The 17719-nt window shown below is 51.3% G+C and overlaps 1 protein-coding gene across 1 annotated transcript; it reads right to left on the bottom strand.

Moving 5' to 3' along the window:
* Positions 1 to 11977: 11977 nt before the first annotated feature.
* On the bottom strand, positions 11978 to 17660 carry TXN2 (thioredoxin 2). Its single transcript, XM_015862192.2, has 3 exons — positions 17345 to 17660; positions 16737 to 16860; positions 11978 to 12674 (listed from the first exon to the last, which is right to left on the bottom strand). Exons 1-3 carry the CDS (start codon positions 17554 to 17556, stop codon positions 12558 to 12560), a joined length of 453 nt encoding a protein of 150 aa, XP_015717678.1. The 5' UTR covers positions 17557 to 17660; the 3' UTR covers positions 11978 to 12557.
* Between the last annotated feature and the right edge of the window lie 59 nt (positions 17661 to 17719).

Here is a 17719-nt window from a genome sequence, read left to right as displayed (position 1 = left end):
GCTTGTCCAAAATGCCAGCAGAACACATCCTGTTACCTGAAATAAACATGCCATCTCCTTGCCACAGAAAACAAAGATCATTTTCAGGCATACTGTTGTGGTTGAGCTCCTTCAGTACTAGTACCAGGTATTCAACCAGTACCAGGCAAGACATTTTGGACTTGCCTACCCTGGCCTCACAGCTCTCTCTTTCAGCAATTGCTACCGGTCCTTCATTACCATCTCAAATTCCTCCTTGTCCTTCTCCCTTTCTTAGAGGGGGTAAGAAATGCTTCAGATTCCTGAGTTCAGAAGGGCTTAGGGGCATTCTTTACTCAGTACAGGATAAGCTGAAAGGGGAATAAACGTTCGTGTCGCCCTGCAGCTGTCATGCTTGTGACACACAGGTTGCAAACATACTGGCCAGGATCAGATATTGATAAGGAGAAAATACTTGCAATGGATTGCCAAAGCCATCTAGATGCTGCTTTCCTGGCTAGGTAGGACCATGGAGAGCTATACATTGCCTCTGCCTTTCTTTTCCTTCATTGGTCTCAGTCTGGGCCCAGTTTTCACAGAACCAAGAACAGAGTAGCAGGAAAACAGGAGCAAGTTCAGAATCTGCAAAGGTGAAAGGTGGCTAGCTACTGCACAATGCTTACATTGTTTAAACTGCATTTCCTCATCACTCGCCTCTAACAGTCCTCTATACAAAGGGCATATAACGATGTTCACTTCCCTGGCCCCCTCCCCAGGCATCTTCTTCCTCCAGAGGGAACTGATTCTCCCTTTTTTCATCCCTGCAGGACATGGACACAGCCCCAGTTTCAGCCTGCTGCCTTTCCAAAGGTTACAGTGTGTGTGCTAATGGTGCCTTGAAGCTTACCTCATGTTTGCTGTTTGGTTTTAGGTTCAGCCTGCAAGAGTAATCGAGGCCAAATATTTGCTCAAATGGAGTGACTCTGTGGTTCTCATTCCAGTGAGCTGGCTGGGGACGAAGTGAAACTAGCTTGAAATATTCAAGTATACCCAAGAGATGCTTGGAACAAGGGATTTTTCCAGTGCTGTAGAAAATCATCCAGATGCCCATTACAGCTTTGTTGTGGGAACTGCAGGGGAACTAACTAGTTTATAGCCTACCACAACTAAAGACACTGCTTTTGTCTGCCAGAAACCAAAGTTGGTCCGGTCAAAGCCAAGCTTTGGGCCCATTCTGTTGGGCTACAGCTCTACAGCCAGAAACAAGATTCCATGCGCAGTCACGCCAGCATTTACCCTCTTCTACAAGCCTGGAGCCACATTTTTCTGATAAGAGGAGGCTACATCCTTTGTGCATGCAAGTCAGCAGCAGGTCTTATAAACACACCCACAGATTCTCAGTGTAACATATTGCAAGCTCTGTGCGGCTGAAGCCAGTGCGTGCTTTCCTCAACAACCCCCTTTCCGTTCTGCCAAGATTCCCTCCCACATTTGGGACTTTTTTCTTCCCTGCTCCCTTGAGAGCCTCCTCCATTCTCCCATATCCTCCAGCCTCCCACTGCCAGCATGCACTGTTTGGTACAGCTTTGTACAGCCTTTGAGAACATATGGGGCAGCGCAGGAAGCTGGGCAGAGATGCGTGCAGTGTCCTTGTTTCAGCCCTGGAACAGAAGACCTGTAGTACTGACAGTACCAGGACAGAAGGCAGAAACTGAGTCCTGGAGACTTACTGAGGCATTATCTTTGCAGGGTGTGAAAAAATACCAACAGATAGATGAGGTACCGGCACAGTGGAGAACCACATTTTAGCCAAGATGCAGCCAAGAGCCCCACTTAATGCAGCCACCTTTTCCCCTGTTTGTGAGAGCATTGTTTCCTGGGATTATTCTGCAACAAAGAAAGCAACTCACAGGGCACCCCCTGTGTTTGTATAACGAATTCCTGTCAAAAATCAATACGTCACTGAGGAGCAGCAGGCTGCTGGACTGCCCAGCCTCCGGCTAGCACCCACCCTGCAGTATTTCTCAGCTATCAAGAGGCAGGAAAGTGTTCGAAGAACTAAACCCACAGATCAGAGATGTTTTCAGGGGCTCTTTGTGAAACCCCTCTGTGTGAGCAGCTGCTTGCATTAGGCTGGGAGGGAAGCAGCCCTGCACACCCCACTGTCTTCTGGGCAGGGATATAGAAGAGAGTTGGTGGGAGAGTACCCAGACTTTGAGATAGAGGCCCACACATGGTACAAATATAAAACACTAAATGAGAAGAAAGCTCTACTGTCTTCTACCTATTGGGTGAAAACATGTACTAAATAAGCATGCTAAGAAGTCCTGTCCTTTCTCTCCTTGCATTTTCTGTTCACACATGGAGCGGAAGCACCCTGTTCATTACAGGGGAGTTGGACTAGATGGCCTATAAATGTCCCTCCTATCTCAACCATTCTATGATTCTCTGGTCCTTGCTGCTCTGCCACTGCCCCAACAACAGCTGCAATGAACTTCAGGCACTCACCTATTTACACATCTGCAGCTAATTGTGAGACAGTATGGAGGCCTATTAATTCTTTGACTCTTTACAGAAGAATGTACATATTTAAAAGCCTTCTGAATTTCCATAAGCCACCCCTTAGATGTGGGACAGCAGAACACATAAAGACAAAAACTAGATGCTTATCCGTTGATTCAGCTTTCCTGCAAAGTTTCTTTCAACAGCCACCAGAACCCTTAAAATAATCACCCTGACCCCTTTTCCTTGTGGTTTAGAAACACATCAGTGATGGGAATCAGAAAGATAAGGTTTTTGTTCTTACTTGGAATCCATGAGAAGGAGTATTGCATTACACAGAGAGAAAAATGCACGCAGGAAGAGGAGGTATGTGTATTATTATGTTTTTTTAACTTAAGGAATGCTAAGTCAGGTTTGGCTTTGCTAGGGGACATGCCAGCTGTCTCCCAGCTCTTTTTGCTATGATCTCTCTTGTACTTTAATTGGAAAAGCAGGGTGTGGAGCCTTCAACAAAGGCTCCCCTTTGTGGTGTGTTAATTAGGCACAGGAGTCAACTGAACCCCTCGGTTATAAACAATTACCTTTCCTCGGGCTCACTTTCATGCTACCACATTTTCACTCATTTTCTATTTGTTTTCCAGAGTGGACAAAACTAATTTCTAAAATTAGTCTTCTAATTAAGAAGGAGGAAAAGAAAATCCCAAGCAGGAAAATATGTAAAGCAGGAGGGGGGAAAACAAAATATAATTAAGCACACATAATGATGCCTTATTTGTGTTTCTTAGGAGACAAGAGCCCAAGGTCTCTTCAGATCACTGTAATGTCTTCTTTAAAAATAGATGCCTGGATTGTGCTCTCCTGGAGGTGACTCTGGGTGGAAATGCCTGGGGCAGGGAAGAACCAGATCTGGACTTCTGTGTCCTGAAGCAGGTGCTACCTTAGCAGTAGTTCCATTTGCAAAACCAGGTTTGCATAAAGCAGATGCTTGGCCCTCGGGACAGCTCTCTGTGTGCTCTGGCTGGCTGATCCTGCATGCACAGCTCTGGGAAGGGAGAGGCCTCTGCCCCTTCACCTGTGAGCCAAGCCCGGCATTACCCTGATAGCCATAATCTCACCTCTTGGCACTGCACAGTCCCACAGCCACCGTGGCACCAGCACCCCTCCTCTTCCTCCTACAGGGTAAAGAGGAAACTGAGGGGCTGGGTTCTGCCTGCCTCAGAGCTGGAAGAGGCAATCCCAGGGATGGGAAACTGGGATAAGGACAACTGAAGTCTGAACACTAAACATTATATGCCCTACAGTGGCACAAAATGTTCTTTGATCTGTGTTTTCTGTTGGGCTCCTGGAGCAAGGTGGAGTGAGATACTTAAACCCAGCTATGATTCAGTGTCCATGTGAACAGCGTCATGCTTCCTTTGTCACCTATCCTCCCGCCCTGTGCATCCACATACACTAGCAGGTAGCTCCACTCATCCTCCCTAAAGGCTGTCTTTGTGCCCAAGGGGCTGCCTAGAAGACAGTAGTGAAGTGGAACTAGAGAAAGTGTAGCTCAGACCCACAGAACCCCAGATGCACAGTGGGCAGTGCAACAAGGACCCTGTAGGTTTAGGTGACAATAAGAAGTAAAGAAAGGCAGAGATTGGCCCCAGTGCCCATAGCGTGACCAGCTGGGATATAGGACAGGATCCTGCTCTGACTGACCCAGCATGTTGGGGAAGCAGGGATCCCATGGCAGCATGCAGCCACTTCACATAGGGTGGAAAATGTTTCAACTGCTGGAGCTGGGGCCCACAGGAAACTTTTGGGACATGCGTGCTGGGTCTAAGAGAGAAACCAAGAGAGTCAGTGTTTAAAACATGCACTGACAATGAATTGCTTCATTACTTAGAGAAAAGTTGAGAAGGGGGAAAGGAGTCAAACTCAGCTACAGTAGGAAACAGGCAAGCTATTGTTTGATAGGTACACCAGGTTGCTAACTGCTGGTGTAGGGCTTTTCTGCTGTTCAAGCCCATGGTGTCTTCCTCATCATAGCAAGCTTCCCCTTCGAGGAGACAGCAGGGTTCCTCTGCTTTTGGCTATTCCCTGCTGGAATGCACTACATCTCAGCAAAGACACTACGTACACACTCAGAAGATCATTTTTGCTCAGAGAAGTGATGGAGGTTGTTGTCAGTGTGGGGGCTCATGTTATAAGCAGGAGACACAGGACACTGACGGCCACGTGTCCCCACGCTGGAGGGGACCTCACATGGGAGGCAGTGCAGGATTAGGGCCTAGCTCAGCACCCAGCCTGCCCACGAGTCCTCTCTATGGGATGGAGACCCCAAAGCAGTCAGCAGCAATGTGAACAGTGCTGTGTATTACCTTTGCAAGTGTGTTGTGGTGCCATTTCCTTTCTCTTACCCCTTCCCCTGAAAACAAATGCTCAGTTAAAGGGGGAAACTACCACCCTTCAAAGCACGGAAACTTTTGGCTCACGAGCAGCCGAAAAAAAAAGGGAGGAAAAAAAACCAGTGCAAAGAAGCTGTGAGCCTCCTCCCACTGCACTTAGTGAAGCATACCAAGAACTCTCAGAACAGAGGCTTCGTCAGCGCGGAGCTCTCTGAGGCGAGCTTCCAGCCTCCTGCAGAGCAGGGCAGGTAACGCTCTCACTGCTTTTTATGGCCTTTCTTTTTTTCAATATCTTATTTCCTCGGCAACAACCACAGCCTTATAAGGGCAGGAGCGCAGCGCTGGAGGCTGCGCGGAGGTGGGGCCTCCCGGGGCTGGAGGCCGCCCGGCTCTGACCTCCTTCCTGGGAAAAACCCTGGGAACCCTCCCGCAGCCCAGCTGCTGGAACGGCCAACACTGCCCTCCCCTCCCTTCTGCCCCGCTCCTCCCAACAGAGCTGCGGTGAATCGGCTGGGATCTGGGAGCGATGGGTTGCACAGTCGCCTGCGTTTGACATGGGAAACCTATTCCCATCTGGTTGCGATAGCGCTGAGAATCGGAAGAAGAAAAGGAAGGGAAAGCAAACAGCCTCCACCCCATGTGGCCCATCAGGCGCTGGCGAGTGTGTGAAAAGCTGCAGCTGGCAAACACGGTGCTCAAAGCGCTGCTTCCCTGCCAGCTTTGGGATCCTGCAGCACTGCTGGTGTTGGCGTTGGGTTCGTACAGCCCAGCCTGACCCATCCAGCTCTGCACCGTGGTTGCGAACAAGACTAAACATAAACACGCTGAGCATGTCACTGTCATCAGATAAGGTCGCTATGTGCACAGCATTCCTAACACGAGTTCACCAGACCGAGGACACGGAAAGTCAAGGCAGCAGATCACGTACACGAGGTGGCTGGACTGAGACAGGGGCACGGTGCGACCTGCAGCTCTAGTGCTGAGCTTAGTGCCATCCTGCAGGACATTACACAGGTTTCCTCAATGGACAAAGAGAAGGGAGGTGTCATGGCACCTACTTCCTAAAAATGATGCTGTGTTTTGGGGAAGAGCAGGGGATGAGCCACTTCTCTCCTAAGCATGCCACCACAGTCACTCCTTGGCTGTTTGGGGGCTGCATCAGGCTCAGGAGAGGCTGAGCAGCCTTTCCTTTGGGATGAGTGACTCGGGTTAGGTCAAGCTCCAAGGGAACATCCTGTTCCTTCTCAGCCTCAGAAGGTCAGGGCTGTGGTTTGAAAACTGTGCAAAGCCAACCCAAGCCTGGGCAGCCCCCAGAGGAAGAAGTCCTCTTCCCTCTCCTCCCCTCCCTCCTCTGACCTTCGCACTCCCACTGCCAGCCCCGGATCTCACAGCTCCATTCAGCTGGAAACTGGCCCAAATTGAGAGGAAGAGCTGTTTCTCCTGCTCAGCCATTTCCTTGGTTCAGTCAAGTGCCCGGGTGCTAGAGAAGTGTTGGACATGCACGGTCGTGGGAAGGACTTTTCACTGACAAACCAGACAAGGACTGAAGGAGTCACAGACCTGGGAGGCCAGGAAGCCTCCACTCCAGTGACACCATTAACTTATTTAATTAATTTTAGCCTGCGTACCCCCTGATGTCTGGGCACCATCTTTCTCCCCCAGCGGCTCTGCCTCAGCAGTTGCAGGTCCTCACCCTCATTGTTATTGGAGATGTTTACCAGGTGGATCTGGCCAGGTAGCTTCTCCATTACTCACCTCTCAGCTATTGCTGTGCTCCAGTGGCTCGAGCAGAGAGAGGCGGGGTGTACTGGGCAGCAGCAGGGGCTGGAAGACAACAGAGATCACTCTCTGCTTCGGTGATGCTGCCTGAGGGCAATGCATCATTCCTCTGAGGTCATATCTGTGAGGCACGGCCTTTAGAGCAGAATGAAAAGAGTGCCCATTTGTGGGCCAGAAGTGGTCTGAAAGGAGGTAAGCGGGAAGGGAGACCTCAAAGCTTTTACCCACTTGCTGGCTTGGGGGCAATGGTAGGGAAAATGACACAGAGCTGCAGATCAGCTGTGCCTTCTGTGGTATAATCCCTCAGCAGCCTTCAAGAGAGATGGGAAATAGGATGGGCTGAGATGGGCTGTGGGCTGTGGACTGAGGAAAGGAACCACAGGATGTGAGATATGAGGCTGCCCGAGAGCCACAGCCAGGCAGGAGGCAGGGACAGGGCACCCTGACTGCTTCCAGGGATGAAAATCCCAGGGGGTCTCTGCACCACCCAGAGGGCCTGGAGCACTTTGGTGCAAGCCATGTTTTTCAGGTGCCGCGTAGATATGCAGGGCAGGCTGCGGCCCAAAGAGAAACCGGAGCGTGCTGGGCCTCAGCATGGGTGAAGCACTCAGAGCAGGGCAAAGTTTGTTCCTCAGCTATAGAAGATTACTGCAGAAATGCAATAAAACAGGTTTATACTGTAAGCACAGGATGGAAATTATCCATTGTTGGTGTCACCTGGCTTGCTTATTCTGAAACAACCTGAGGTCTGCCTTTGATGCCATGAGCAAAAGAAGGTTGGGATTAGGTTTGAAAAGCAGAACTCATTCCAGGAATCAGCACCTCCTGCTGCACCCTTCAGTCAACACCAAAGGAAGGTGAGGAAGTGAAATTCAGGCTCAGCTCAGCCTCCTCCAGTAGTTCCACCTCTGGATCTACAGAGCCCAGCAAGGATGGGATGGGGACTCATGTCTGATAAGGGACTGATGCTGAGCAGCCATTGCTGCTGGATATGGGTTTGAACCACTGAATCATAGAATGGCTTAAGGTTGGAAGGGACCTTAAAGATCACTGAGCCCCACCCCACACCATGGGTTGGGCTGCCCCCTACCAGCTCAGGCTGTCCAGGGCCCCATCCAACCTGGCCTTGAGCACCTCCAGGTACAGGGCATCACAGCTCACTGGGCAGCTATGCCAGCGCTTCACTGCCCTCAACAAGGTGAAGACTCTTCCTTATAGCTAACCTAAACCTACCCACTTTTAGTTTAAAGCCGTTACCCCATGCCTTATCACTATGCTCTGTGATACAGAGTTCCTTCCCACCTTCGCAGAGGTCCCATTAGATACTGGAAACCTGCTATAATGTATCTCCAAAGCCCTCTCTTCTGAGAGGATCCAGCACATGCATACAGCCGCCCTAAACCACAGGACTTTGCTCTCTGCCCATCCCTTCCACTCTGCCACCTGGCATATCTTGCCATGCTTATCTCGTTGCGTGCCCTCCTCCCTCCCCAGCTGTACCCCACGGGCCAGACTTTCCTGCTTCACCCCAAAGGCTTCTTTTTGTTATTTTAAAACAAACAGAATTGCGTCTGTTTTGATTTCCAGCAGGAGGTTAGAGGGAGGTCAGAGCAGACATCTGGTTTGGAGATAACATTCCCATCTAATTAGCAAGCCCTGAATAATGAGGGCCTTCCTGTCTCCGCCCCCCCTCCCCCCCAGCCCTGACCAGGAGAGGGCAATGCAATGGGGCTGGGGCAGAGCAGGAGCACCCTGCCAGGAGGAGCAGCCCTGATGGACGATGTCTCATTTTCACAGGCTTCCTCCATCTCCACGCAGGCACTAATGTCAGGACTCCAAATATGCTTCCAAGTGTCACCACAAACTGGGAACTGAACTTGAGCTGCAGACTGGGGAGGGGGGGAAAGAGGAAGCCCAGCGAGGTACACAGGGCAGGGGGAAGTTGGGTGTCCTTGCTGGTGAGCGCTGGAGGAGCCCAACCGAAGGCTCAGCCCCTTTGAGAATGAGGCCAGTGAGGGAGGAAGAAGAACTTGAAGGTTTTGTCTTGCAGCTTCCTGCCGAAAGCTGGCACGGCCCTGAGATTGTGGCCTCAGAACAATGAGGCCTCCTGTCACAGCAGCTGCTACAGCCATCACCTGGGGAGCTTCCTGCCATGGGCCTGGGGCAGGATGAGGGGTAGCTCCCAAATGCTTTCCTGCAAACTGCCACAGCCTGATTCACACATGGCTTCATCCTTGCCACCCCCTCCCCAGCACTGGGCGTCCCATGCTCAGGGAAGAGGATGTGGCTGCTGTGGCTTCTACATGCAGAAGGTACTTTCTTCATCACATCTGGGTCACCCTGCAGGCAGCAATTCTCCTGCAGGCAGCAATTCTCCTGCAGGCACCTCTGGTGCATTCTCTGTCCCCACACCGCTCGAGCTTCAGCACCCCAAAGCACTTTGCAGGTGCTCTCTGGCTGATACATACTACAGATGTATTTGCTTGTAGCCACCAAAGGGCTGGCACGGCGCTGCCGCCGGCTTCTTTACAGGCCATCGTGTCTTTCCAAAGCATTCGTGTGCTGGTGTGAGGCTGCTTCATGGGTGAGTATTTTTAGAAAGCTGGAGCTAAGACCATGCAGTCACTCCCAAGCTATGCCAGGATGAAAAGAAAACAACTGCTGCTGCTGCCTGAACAATGCAGGCATGGAACAAAAAAGCCACTGCAAATGGGATTTTTCAGCATCACTCAAAAGTGGCCTAGCTTTGAAAGACGAAACTTGTAGTAAAATATATATATATATATATATATATATATAAAATAAAAAATAGAGGCTCCCACTGAACAGAAAGGGCTTTGACAATTTACTTAAAAAGCCAGATTAAAGCAAAATGGTGTTATATAAATACTGGCAGGCGTGCTGCAGCCTGCACGCAGCGCAGCCCTGTGTTTGCCCTGCAGCTGCTGTGCTGGCCGGGCTGCAGTGCGGTGTGGCCCTGTGTTCAGATGCAGCACCTCCGCCCCGAGGCACAGCCTTGTGCTGGGGCAGTGCAGGACTGGTGGTGGATGTGCACCTGGGTGGGCTGCAGAGGCAGGGTGGGGAGATGGGGAACTGTTCTGTGAGCTGCTCTGGTCTGGAACTTGCATGTTTTGTACCTTATCTTCTTGCTTAGGATATTGCAGCTGTCCAAGCTGAACATACAGGAAGCCAAAACCTACAGCACAACCAGGCAGCACTTCCAAAGAATCATAAAAGTTGGAAAAGACCTCTAAGATCACCTGGTCCAACCAGCAGCCCATCCCCACCATGCCCACTGACCACATCCCTCAGTGCCACATCCACACAGTTCTGGAACACCTCCAGGGACGGTGACTGCACCACCTCCCTGGGCAGCCTGTGCCACTGCAGCACCGTTATTATAGAGAAGAAATTGTTCCTAATATCCAATCTGAACCTTCCATAGTGCAACTTGAGACTGTTACTTCTCATCCTATGCTTTGGGGTCCCAATGCCCCATCCCCTTCCAGCACGCTGGGGGATCTCAGCACTGCACACCTCTCCCCATCACAAGGGCTTAGCAGCAGACCCAAACAGCTTGGGAAAGAAGCAGCTGCCCTTGGGCTCAGCAACAAGAAGAGGAAGAGCCCCTGCTTGCTGAAAGTTGTGTGTCATTGACCAGACTGAACGCAGAAGCACTGCAGGTGAACCTGGGGGCGATTTTGGCACTGGGCTCAGAGAGCACCCAGGGAGGGTGTGGCATGGCCAGCTCCACTGTGACAGGCAGCGATGGCTGCACACTCCTAAAATAGCAGCTGGGAACATGAGAAGCGGAGCACTGCTGTAATGCTTGAGTGGGAGGGAGTCAATGTTTAACAGATCAGGGGAATTTTGGATGTGTTTAACTCCAAAAGGGAAGAACGACATCCCTGCCCTTGGCAGCCATGCATTTTCTGAAGGACTGCTCACAGGGCACTGTCTATGTGGCTCTTCACTGTTTGTCTCAAAGAAACAGTTGTGGCTTTCACATAACGCACCCTAGGGCATAGCCGAATGGGACATTGGCTCCGCTTTTCCTTAGAAGGAAGCGATAAAACAGCCGATTTATACTGTCTCTTAAACACACAATGTAAAGTCACTGTGTTTTTTCCTGTTCTGTGGGATGGCGAAGCATAAGAGTTGGCTATTGTTGGGTACGTGACGCTGTTCCCCTACTCTTCCTGCACATGCAGGAAAACGAGGATGGTCTTTACTAGAAGCGTTCAGGGGGCAGCAGGAACACTGAGGTGCACCAAAAAGGCAGGGCAGATTACAACAGGAGCGGGCCACAAGCAGCTTTGCCTTCTGCGGTCTGCAGCAGCACAAAAGCAAATGCCACTGCCTACTGCTCACAACGTACCGAATTACAGCCCGCTGACATCAGTGCAGGCAGCGCGCTGTGCAGGCTGTGTGCCAGGGCGTGAGCTCAGCCCTGCCGGGAAGGCACCCACCTGGGGGGCTGCGCCGCTCCCGATGGACGCAGGTGGGAACAGTGCTGTGGTTGCGGTGGGACACACAGGACTTGGATGGCTGCTTCTTTCACTCCTTAAAAGGCTGTAAATCATTGGCACAAAGGTGCAGAACAAACTCGCCTCATCGCCTAGAACAACCTATGGCAGGGAGGCAAAATGGAGCAGAGCCAAGGCAGAGTTAGGAGTGATTGAGGGAAACGGGGGTGGGAAGGAAAACAAGAAAGCAGCCCTTACGTGGCTGTTAAGCACATACAGTGCCCTCATGCATCTTAGCTATGCACACCAATGTGAAGTATTACAGTAAGAGGGAACTGGGAGTAGGGCACTGCCCAGGGAAACCAGGAGCACGTTGAAGTCACCAAGCGTGTGCAGGGAGGGAGAGCTGGGTAGGGCTGAAGGCTGTTGGTGATATGGGCACACAGCTGCCTCCCTCAGTCTAAAGGTTGGGGCAATTAAGAGTCAGAAATCCACCTTTGTCAAGGGTCACCCATGTGAGCAGACTGAATTATCTACACAAGAAGGAGGGCAGCTCTCAAACTGGAAAGGAAGTGAGGAAAGCATGGGGGGCAGTGAGCCACTGCCTCTGCACAAACAAGGAGTGTCCCTGCAGAGCCTGGGATCCAGCTGCACCTAATGTGGGACACAGGAGCAGCACTGGGAGCCCTGTGACAGCGATCCACTTGTTTGTTTTTCAGAACATTACCTTTTAGTAGAGATCAAGTCATAACCTGCACTCTCCCAACCCATCATTAGGAACCAGCCACTGTTCTGCTGATAGTGCCTCTCGCTACTCTGGACAGATAAGGGGCTCCCCCGGGGTTTCAGAGAATCAAGTTTCATTCTCCAGCTAGACAGATGTGACGATAAAGTTCTCTTTATTACAGACCTACAAAAGGAGATCCATAAAATACTTCTATTTTCTCTTATAAAATTATGACGGGAGCCTGTGGGTTTGCAGAGGATTTGTACCTGTCCTGGGGACATCCAAACAGCAGGATCAAGACAGTTTCAAGAGACAAGGCAGAGGCATTCTCAACTTTAAACAAACCCACCCAGAGCAGATAAGCCTCCGCATGTTGGAGCAGTTGCCCTCTGCACTGGACTGTCAGATGGTAGACAAAAGGAAAATATTCCTCCTCTTAGCTCAGCAGAAGTTCCACACGTCAGCAATTTGTTGATGAACACGGGCTCCTAATCCCAGCTGCATTCCTCATTTTGAGGATAAGCAGCTCTGCTCCTCAGCATCCTTTACAACTACTGCTGCTCAAGAGAAGGGGGGAACAGAAAGGAAGGGTTAGAACATTGTCCATCTCCTAAGACCCCCAAACAGAAGAAAACCCCAGGCTGTACGAGGCAGGCAGCCCACGTGCTCCTCAACTCAACAAGGAATGCACAAGATGAACATATTCAGAGGCAGAGGTACAGCCACCCTTTAACTTCAGGCTCCAATGAGTTTCTTGAGGAATGCTTCCAGCTGATCCTCGTCCTTTACCCCCACAAACTTATCCACAACATCTCCATTCTTCATCGCCAGCACTGTTGGCACTGCTGACACCTGGGGGCAAGAGAGACAGAAATCCATGTGAGCAGAGAGCTGCAAGAAGCCCAGCTGCACCCAGCCCCAAATGGAGCTCTACAGCTGTGCCCATCCAGAATCCCCTGCCTCAGACAGGGAGACAACTGCAGCCAACAAAGGACAGAAAGCTTTTCTCTTTGCTAAAGCCTTGCTTCTGAACTGCAGGGACTCGGCGTTCTGAAGCTGAGGGCATCTGGCTGTAAGCAGTGATGAGGGCTCTGCCTGCAGGTTGGGGAGTTGACCCCACACTGCTCAAAGCTGGCACATCTACAAAACGACAGCTTGACTGAGTTCCTTCTCTCTGTGGCCTCACCTCTGCATTGCCTTATACAGCAGTCTATGTTAAGTCTCAACAGCTTTTCTAGTTTAAATAAAACCTACAATTTAAAAGACAAGACCACACCTAATAACCTAATATAAAAGCAAAAGGTAAAGCTATTTTCCTCTCCAGTACAGGTTCTCCTTCTCTTTTACCCTATCATAAACAGACAAACCCAGACTTTTACCAGGCTGTCTCTCTGACATGATGACCTTTAGACTTTTATGGCCAGGGTGGTATCAGATAGGACCTGTATTCCTCTTCAGATAGCACAGGAGCTGAAGGAGGGCTCCCCACCCATTGGCAGGCAGGAGGAAGACTTTTGCCATCCTCTAATCCCCTGTGACCCATCTTTCTTCTTCTGCCCCTGCTGATCAGATAAGACAAATCCCTCCAACCAGAGCCCAGCTGCATTGCTCCAGGTGCTATTTTTCTCATCCAGAACAAATTTTGCTGGGAATTGCTGAAGAGAACAGCAGTGGAAATGATGACGCTCCCTGGGGACTTGCTGAGCGCATGGAGACAGAAGAGACCTCATAGATGTGATCACGAGAAGGAGCTGCTGGAGCTCAGAGACGCAGTCATGACAGCCTGCTCGCCCCTACCCAGCTCCAGCACAATGCCTCTCCTCTCCCCCCAACCACCTCCTGTCCTTATCTTGTCCCCTGTGCCAACCTATAGGGCCTTCTCTTGTGTGCTCCAGCTGTCCCAGCCCTGCTGCCAGCACGGATCTACCACACTCAGAAATCCTTCCTGCAGGAAACCCTCCAGAGGTCTGGCTTCTCTCCCAGCAGGAGGCTGAGATGAAAGGGACATTTTGTTCTTCCTTTCCCGCCTGGACCCGCAGTCTGTCCTCTGGGGTTTGTGCAGTTCCATCTGAGTGGATGGAAGCACCGAGGCTGCTACCACCCCACCAGCCTTGCTGCGACACAGGTTCTTCAGCTCCTCCTAGTGACAGCCTGAGGCAGAGCCAGGCTGCTCGCATGGCAAGCTGCTCGGGATCTTAGGGATGAGAAAGATACTGCAGTTGACTGGTCTCTTCCTCTCTCAGAAGGGCAAAGTTTCACCAAGCCTCCCTCTGGACTGCAAACTGGGTTTGTAACAAGCACCCCGAGGTTACAGGGCCTCGGTACAGTGAGGTGGGTGAGAGCAAGGAACCCTGTGGAACCCTGCAGCTGCTCAGAAGTGCTTTGACAGCATCCTTCCTGCTGTACTTGCTTTTGCTGCATGGGTTCATACTTCTTTTTTTGCTGCTGAGAATGACTGAAAAGCAAGCTTTATTTTTTCCTTCTTTTTTTGGGCTTGGTTTGCACTGAATAAACTAAATAAACTCTCTTCTTCCTTCAAAGCATTTCTGAAGAAAAAGTCAGGCTGCTTTTGATCAGCACCGGCCAAACAGATAAATGTAAGCAGACATACAGGCTATTCGTGGCAGCACTCATGCTGAGGGAATTCTTTCCCATCTAAAACTGAAAGCACCAAGAGCTGGGCAGGGAAAAGCCTTCACCCGGCCTTAGGAACAAAGCATAGCAGGAACGAGCTCTGCCAACAACCAATGTCCCCACGTCCATCATTCTACAGGGCAGCTCACATGCCCACATGCAGAGCAGCAGAAGCAAGGGCTGCTCCTTCCCAACAGGCACCAGGCCAAGGCAAAAAAGGAATCTAAGGAATTTCAAGAGAAAGCAAATTAAACAAAAATACTCCTCCCTTCCTGCTCTCAAGAGGACGAGAGCAGGCTGGAGGAGCAGCAAAAGGCCACAACTGGCAAGGAGAGGAGCAAGCCAATAGGGGGAACCCTCAGAGAAAGAACCTGCGTGCTGCACTACCTGAATGGAGGAGGGTGACTGCGGCATCTCTGGTCTCAGGAAATGCTCTTGTGTGTCATGCTAGATGGGGCTGCTGGGAGCTAATGGCACTCTCCAGCTCCTCCTGGGGGCTCTATCTTCCCCCTCTGCACCAAGGAAGCCAGTGGAAAGTACATTGCGCAATCAGGCAGCAACCTGCGGCGTACGCATGTGGGCAGGGGAATGGACACAGGTGGATGAGGCTTCCTTGCAGTTAGTGGGGAACTGTGAGGATGGCAACAGACCCTGAAACCCTCAAACATAAACCTGAGCCTGTAGACATCCAATCTCAGATGGAAAGACTCAATGAATAAGTAAGTAAATAAAAAATGTTCTTTGGCTCTCCTGATGTCTCCCCTCTGATCTTGCCTCAGCATCTCCCCGTCAGCTCTCATGCCCACATCTCCTTAGCTGGCAACTTCACAGAAGACTGAACAAGACCAAGCATGAGCATGGCGCACAACCCAAACTTCTGCTATGAAAAGGGTGCCTCAAAACATGAGAATCAAACCAAACTTTATCCTTTACCCATTTGCAGCTGTCCTACTCACCAACACTACCAGGGAAGGGATTCAGCTGCGTGCAGAATGGTCAGGACCAGATACATGCATCACTGCAAGAGCAGAAGATGCAGAGATGATCCAGGGGTCCTCTTGCTAAACAAAACTTTACTGTGTCTGTATGTTAGGCTCCAAAAAGAAGCCAGCCCTTGCTGCCTACACATACGCCCATCAGAGCTGGAAGACAGACAGACCCTGCAATAAATAGCTGTATGCCTGCAGCTTCTCACACACATCCAGTAGCAGTGCATGCAATGAGTAATCACACTTGCAGAACAAAGGAACTTGCAGCATCTTTTTCAAGATCTTTCTTCCCATATTTGTACTCTGCTTGCCATTTTACAGTCGTACGAGATCATCCTACTGTAATGCTCGCTAATTCAGCCTACTGGAAGGCTTGGGACAATACTACAGTTAAGCTAATAATCTCCATTCTCTTCTCCTTAGGATAGCTGCTGCAGAACCTCCCCTGCACCTATCAGGATTACCTAATCTCCGACTACAGCAGAAACAGCCTCTTCAATTTCTTCTTACCAGTGTCCCTAAGCTGCAGAACCATCAGGCTGCAATACAATGAGCCAGCACTCAACACACTGCTGCCAACAAGAACATGAGAGACTCTCGTGCTCAGCCCACAGAAGCTACAAGTGACACTGGTGGGCAACAGCTGAGAGGACACTACCACAGCACCAGCAGGAAGGAGTGGGAGGAAACAAACTGCTTTGACTTCCTCCTCCTTCTGGCACAGTAGAGTACAAGGACGTGAAGTGCTAACACAATCACTGAGGCCTGTGCTTGTCAAGAACAGAATGCACGCTCCTGCTGTGCTCAGGTGTTCTCTGACCTGCGTTCCATCTGTCCTAACAAAGCCCACGGCATCTCCTTGCCATGCAGCTTAAGGACAAGTCTCTGTCATCCAGCAAGAATGAGGAAAGGAGAGAGAGGAAGGGCTGCCTGCGTGGAGAATGGTGGTTAAGAGCGCCTGGGGCCTGTTACTTCATGCTCCCACCCTACACCCAATCAACCTGTGCACACAGTAAAATGCTGCACACACTGCATTTACAGTGACAAACTTCTGTGTGGCTGAGAGGACAGACAGATTTCCATGTTTCTGCAGATTTAGAGGTGGGGATGCCAGATAAGACCACAGAGCTGAAGGAAAGGTACACAGTGAAATCCACTACTGCACAATGACCCAGTGGACCAGGAACCAACAGGCAGAACTGGGCTTCCACTGCCCACCCAGACTCTGCTGTGCTGAGGAACACACCCTGCACCAGCAGCAACAGCGACCTTGTGCTTTTCTGGTTCCTACCTCGTACTCAATCGCGAGGTCTGTGTGATCATCGATGTCCACTTTGGCCATCACCACCTTCCCCTTCTGCTTGGCCACCATCTTCTCTAACCGAGGGCCGAGGATCTTGCAGGGACCACACCACCTAAGGAGAAAGAGGACAGTGGACATGAGAAGAGACAAGCGCTGCAGCAGCTGCAGAAGGCTGGCTCGGACACCAGTACCTTTAGCACAGAATCACAGAATTGTAGGGGTTGGAAGGGACCTCTAGAGATCATCGAGTCCAACCCCCCTGCCAAAGCAGGCTCCCTACACCATGTCACACAGGTAGGCGCCCATAGCACTGCTTCAACTCTTCTGTCTTCATGCTGACACAAAGTGGTGGCACTTTAAGTATAAACATTAACCAGGTCCACCAGCCTTCACTGCCCTCCATACACTTCTCACCACTCGTCCCCCCTCTCGCATGCTGTTACCCGGCTGATCGCATCACCCCACTGTGCAATCAGCACAGTGAGCCGTGTCTGCTCACACTGATTATGTATCACACACCGCAGCCTTCACACAGCAATACAAGTCCGTACTGCTCCACACAGCAGAGCTCGGTGCTCGCCGTTCGCAGCACTTACTGTGCATAGAAATCCACCACCACGGGCTTGGGGCTGTTCACCACCCGCTCCTGGAAGTCGCCTCCGTCCTGCACGTTGAAGGCGCTGCCGCGGGTCGCCGAGCAGCCGAAGGCCCGGCCGTGTACGCCGTGCGGGGCCAACTGCCTGGGCCCGAGGGGCAGCGGCCTGCGCCCCAGGGCCAGCAGGCGCCTTATGGCCAGCCGCTGGGCCATCTGCGAAGGGAACGGAGGGACGCGTGGATGGGGACACCCCGCACAACCCCGAGCTCCTCCCGCCCCCCGCCCGCACGGGTAACGGCCCCGGCCCGGAGGTGACCCCTGCTCAGCCCCGCTTCCGCCCAGCGGTCCCGCCCTCCAGCACGCGCCCTCACCAGAG

Source organism: Coturnix japonica, chromosome 1, assembly GCF_001577835.2.
Source record: "Coturnix japonica isolate 7356 chromosome 1, Coturnix japonica 2.1, whole genome shotgun sequence".
Classification (NCBI taxonomy): Eukaryota; Metazoa; Chordata; class Aves; order Galliformes; family Phasianidae; genus Coturnix; species Coturnix japonica.
Note: the sequence above shows the minus strand (reverse complement) of the source record. Positions and strands in the feature narration are given on the sequence as shown.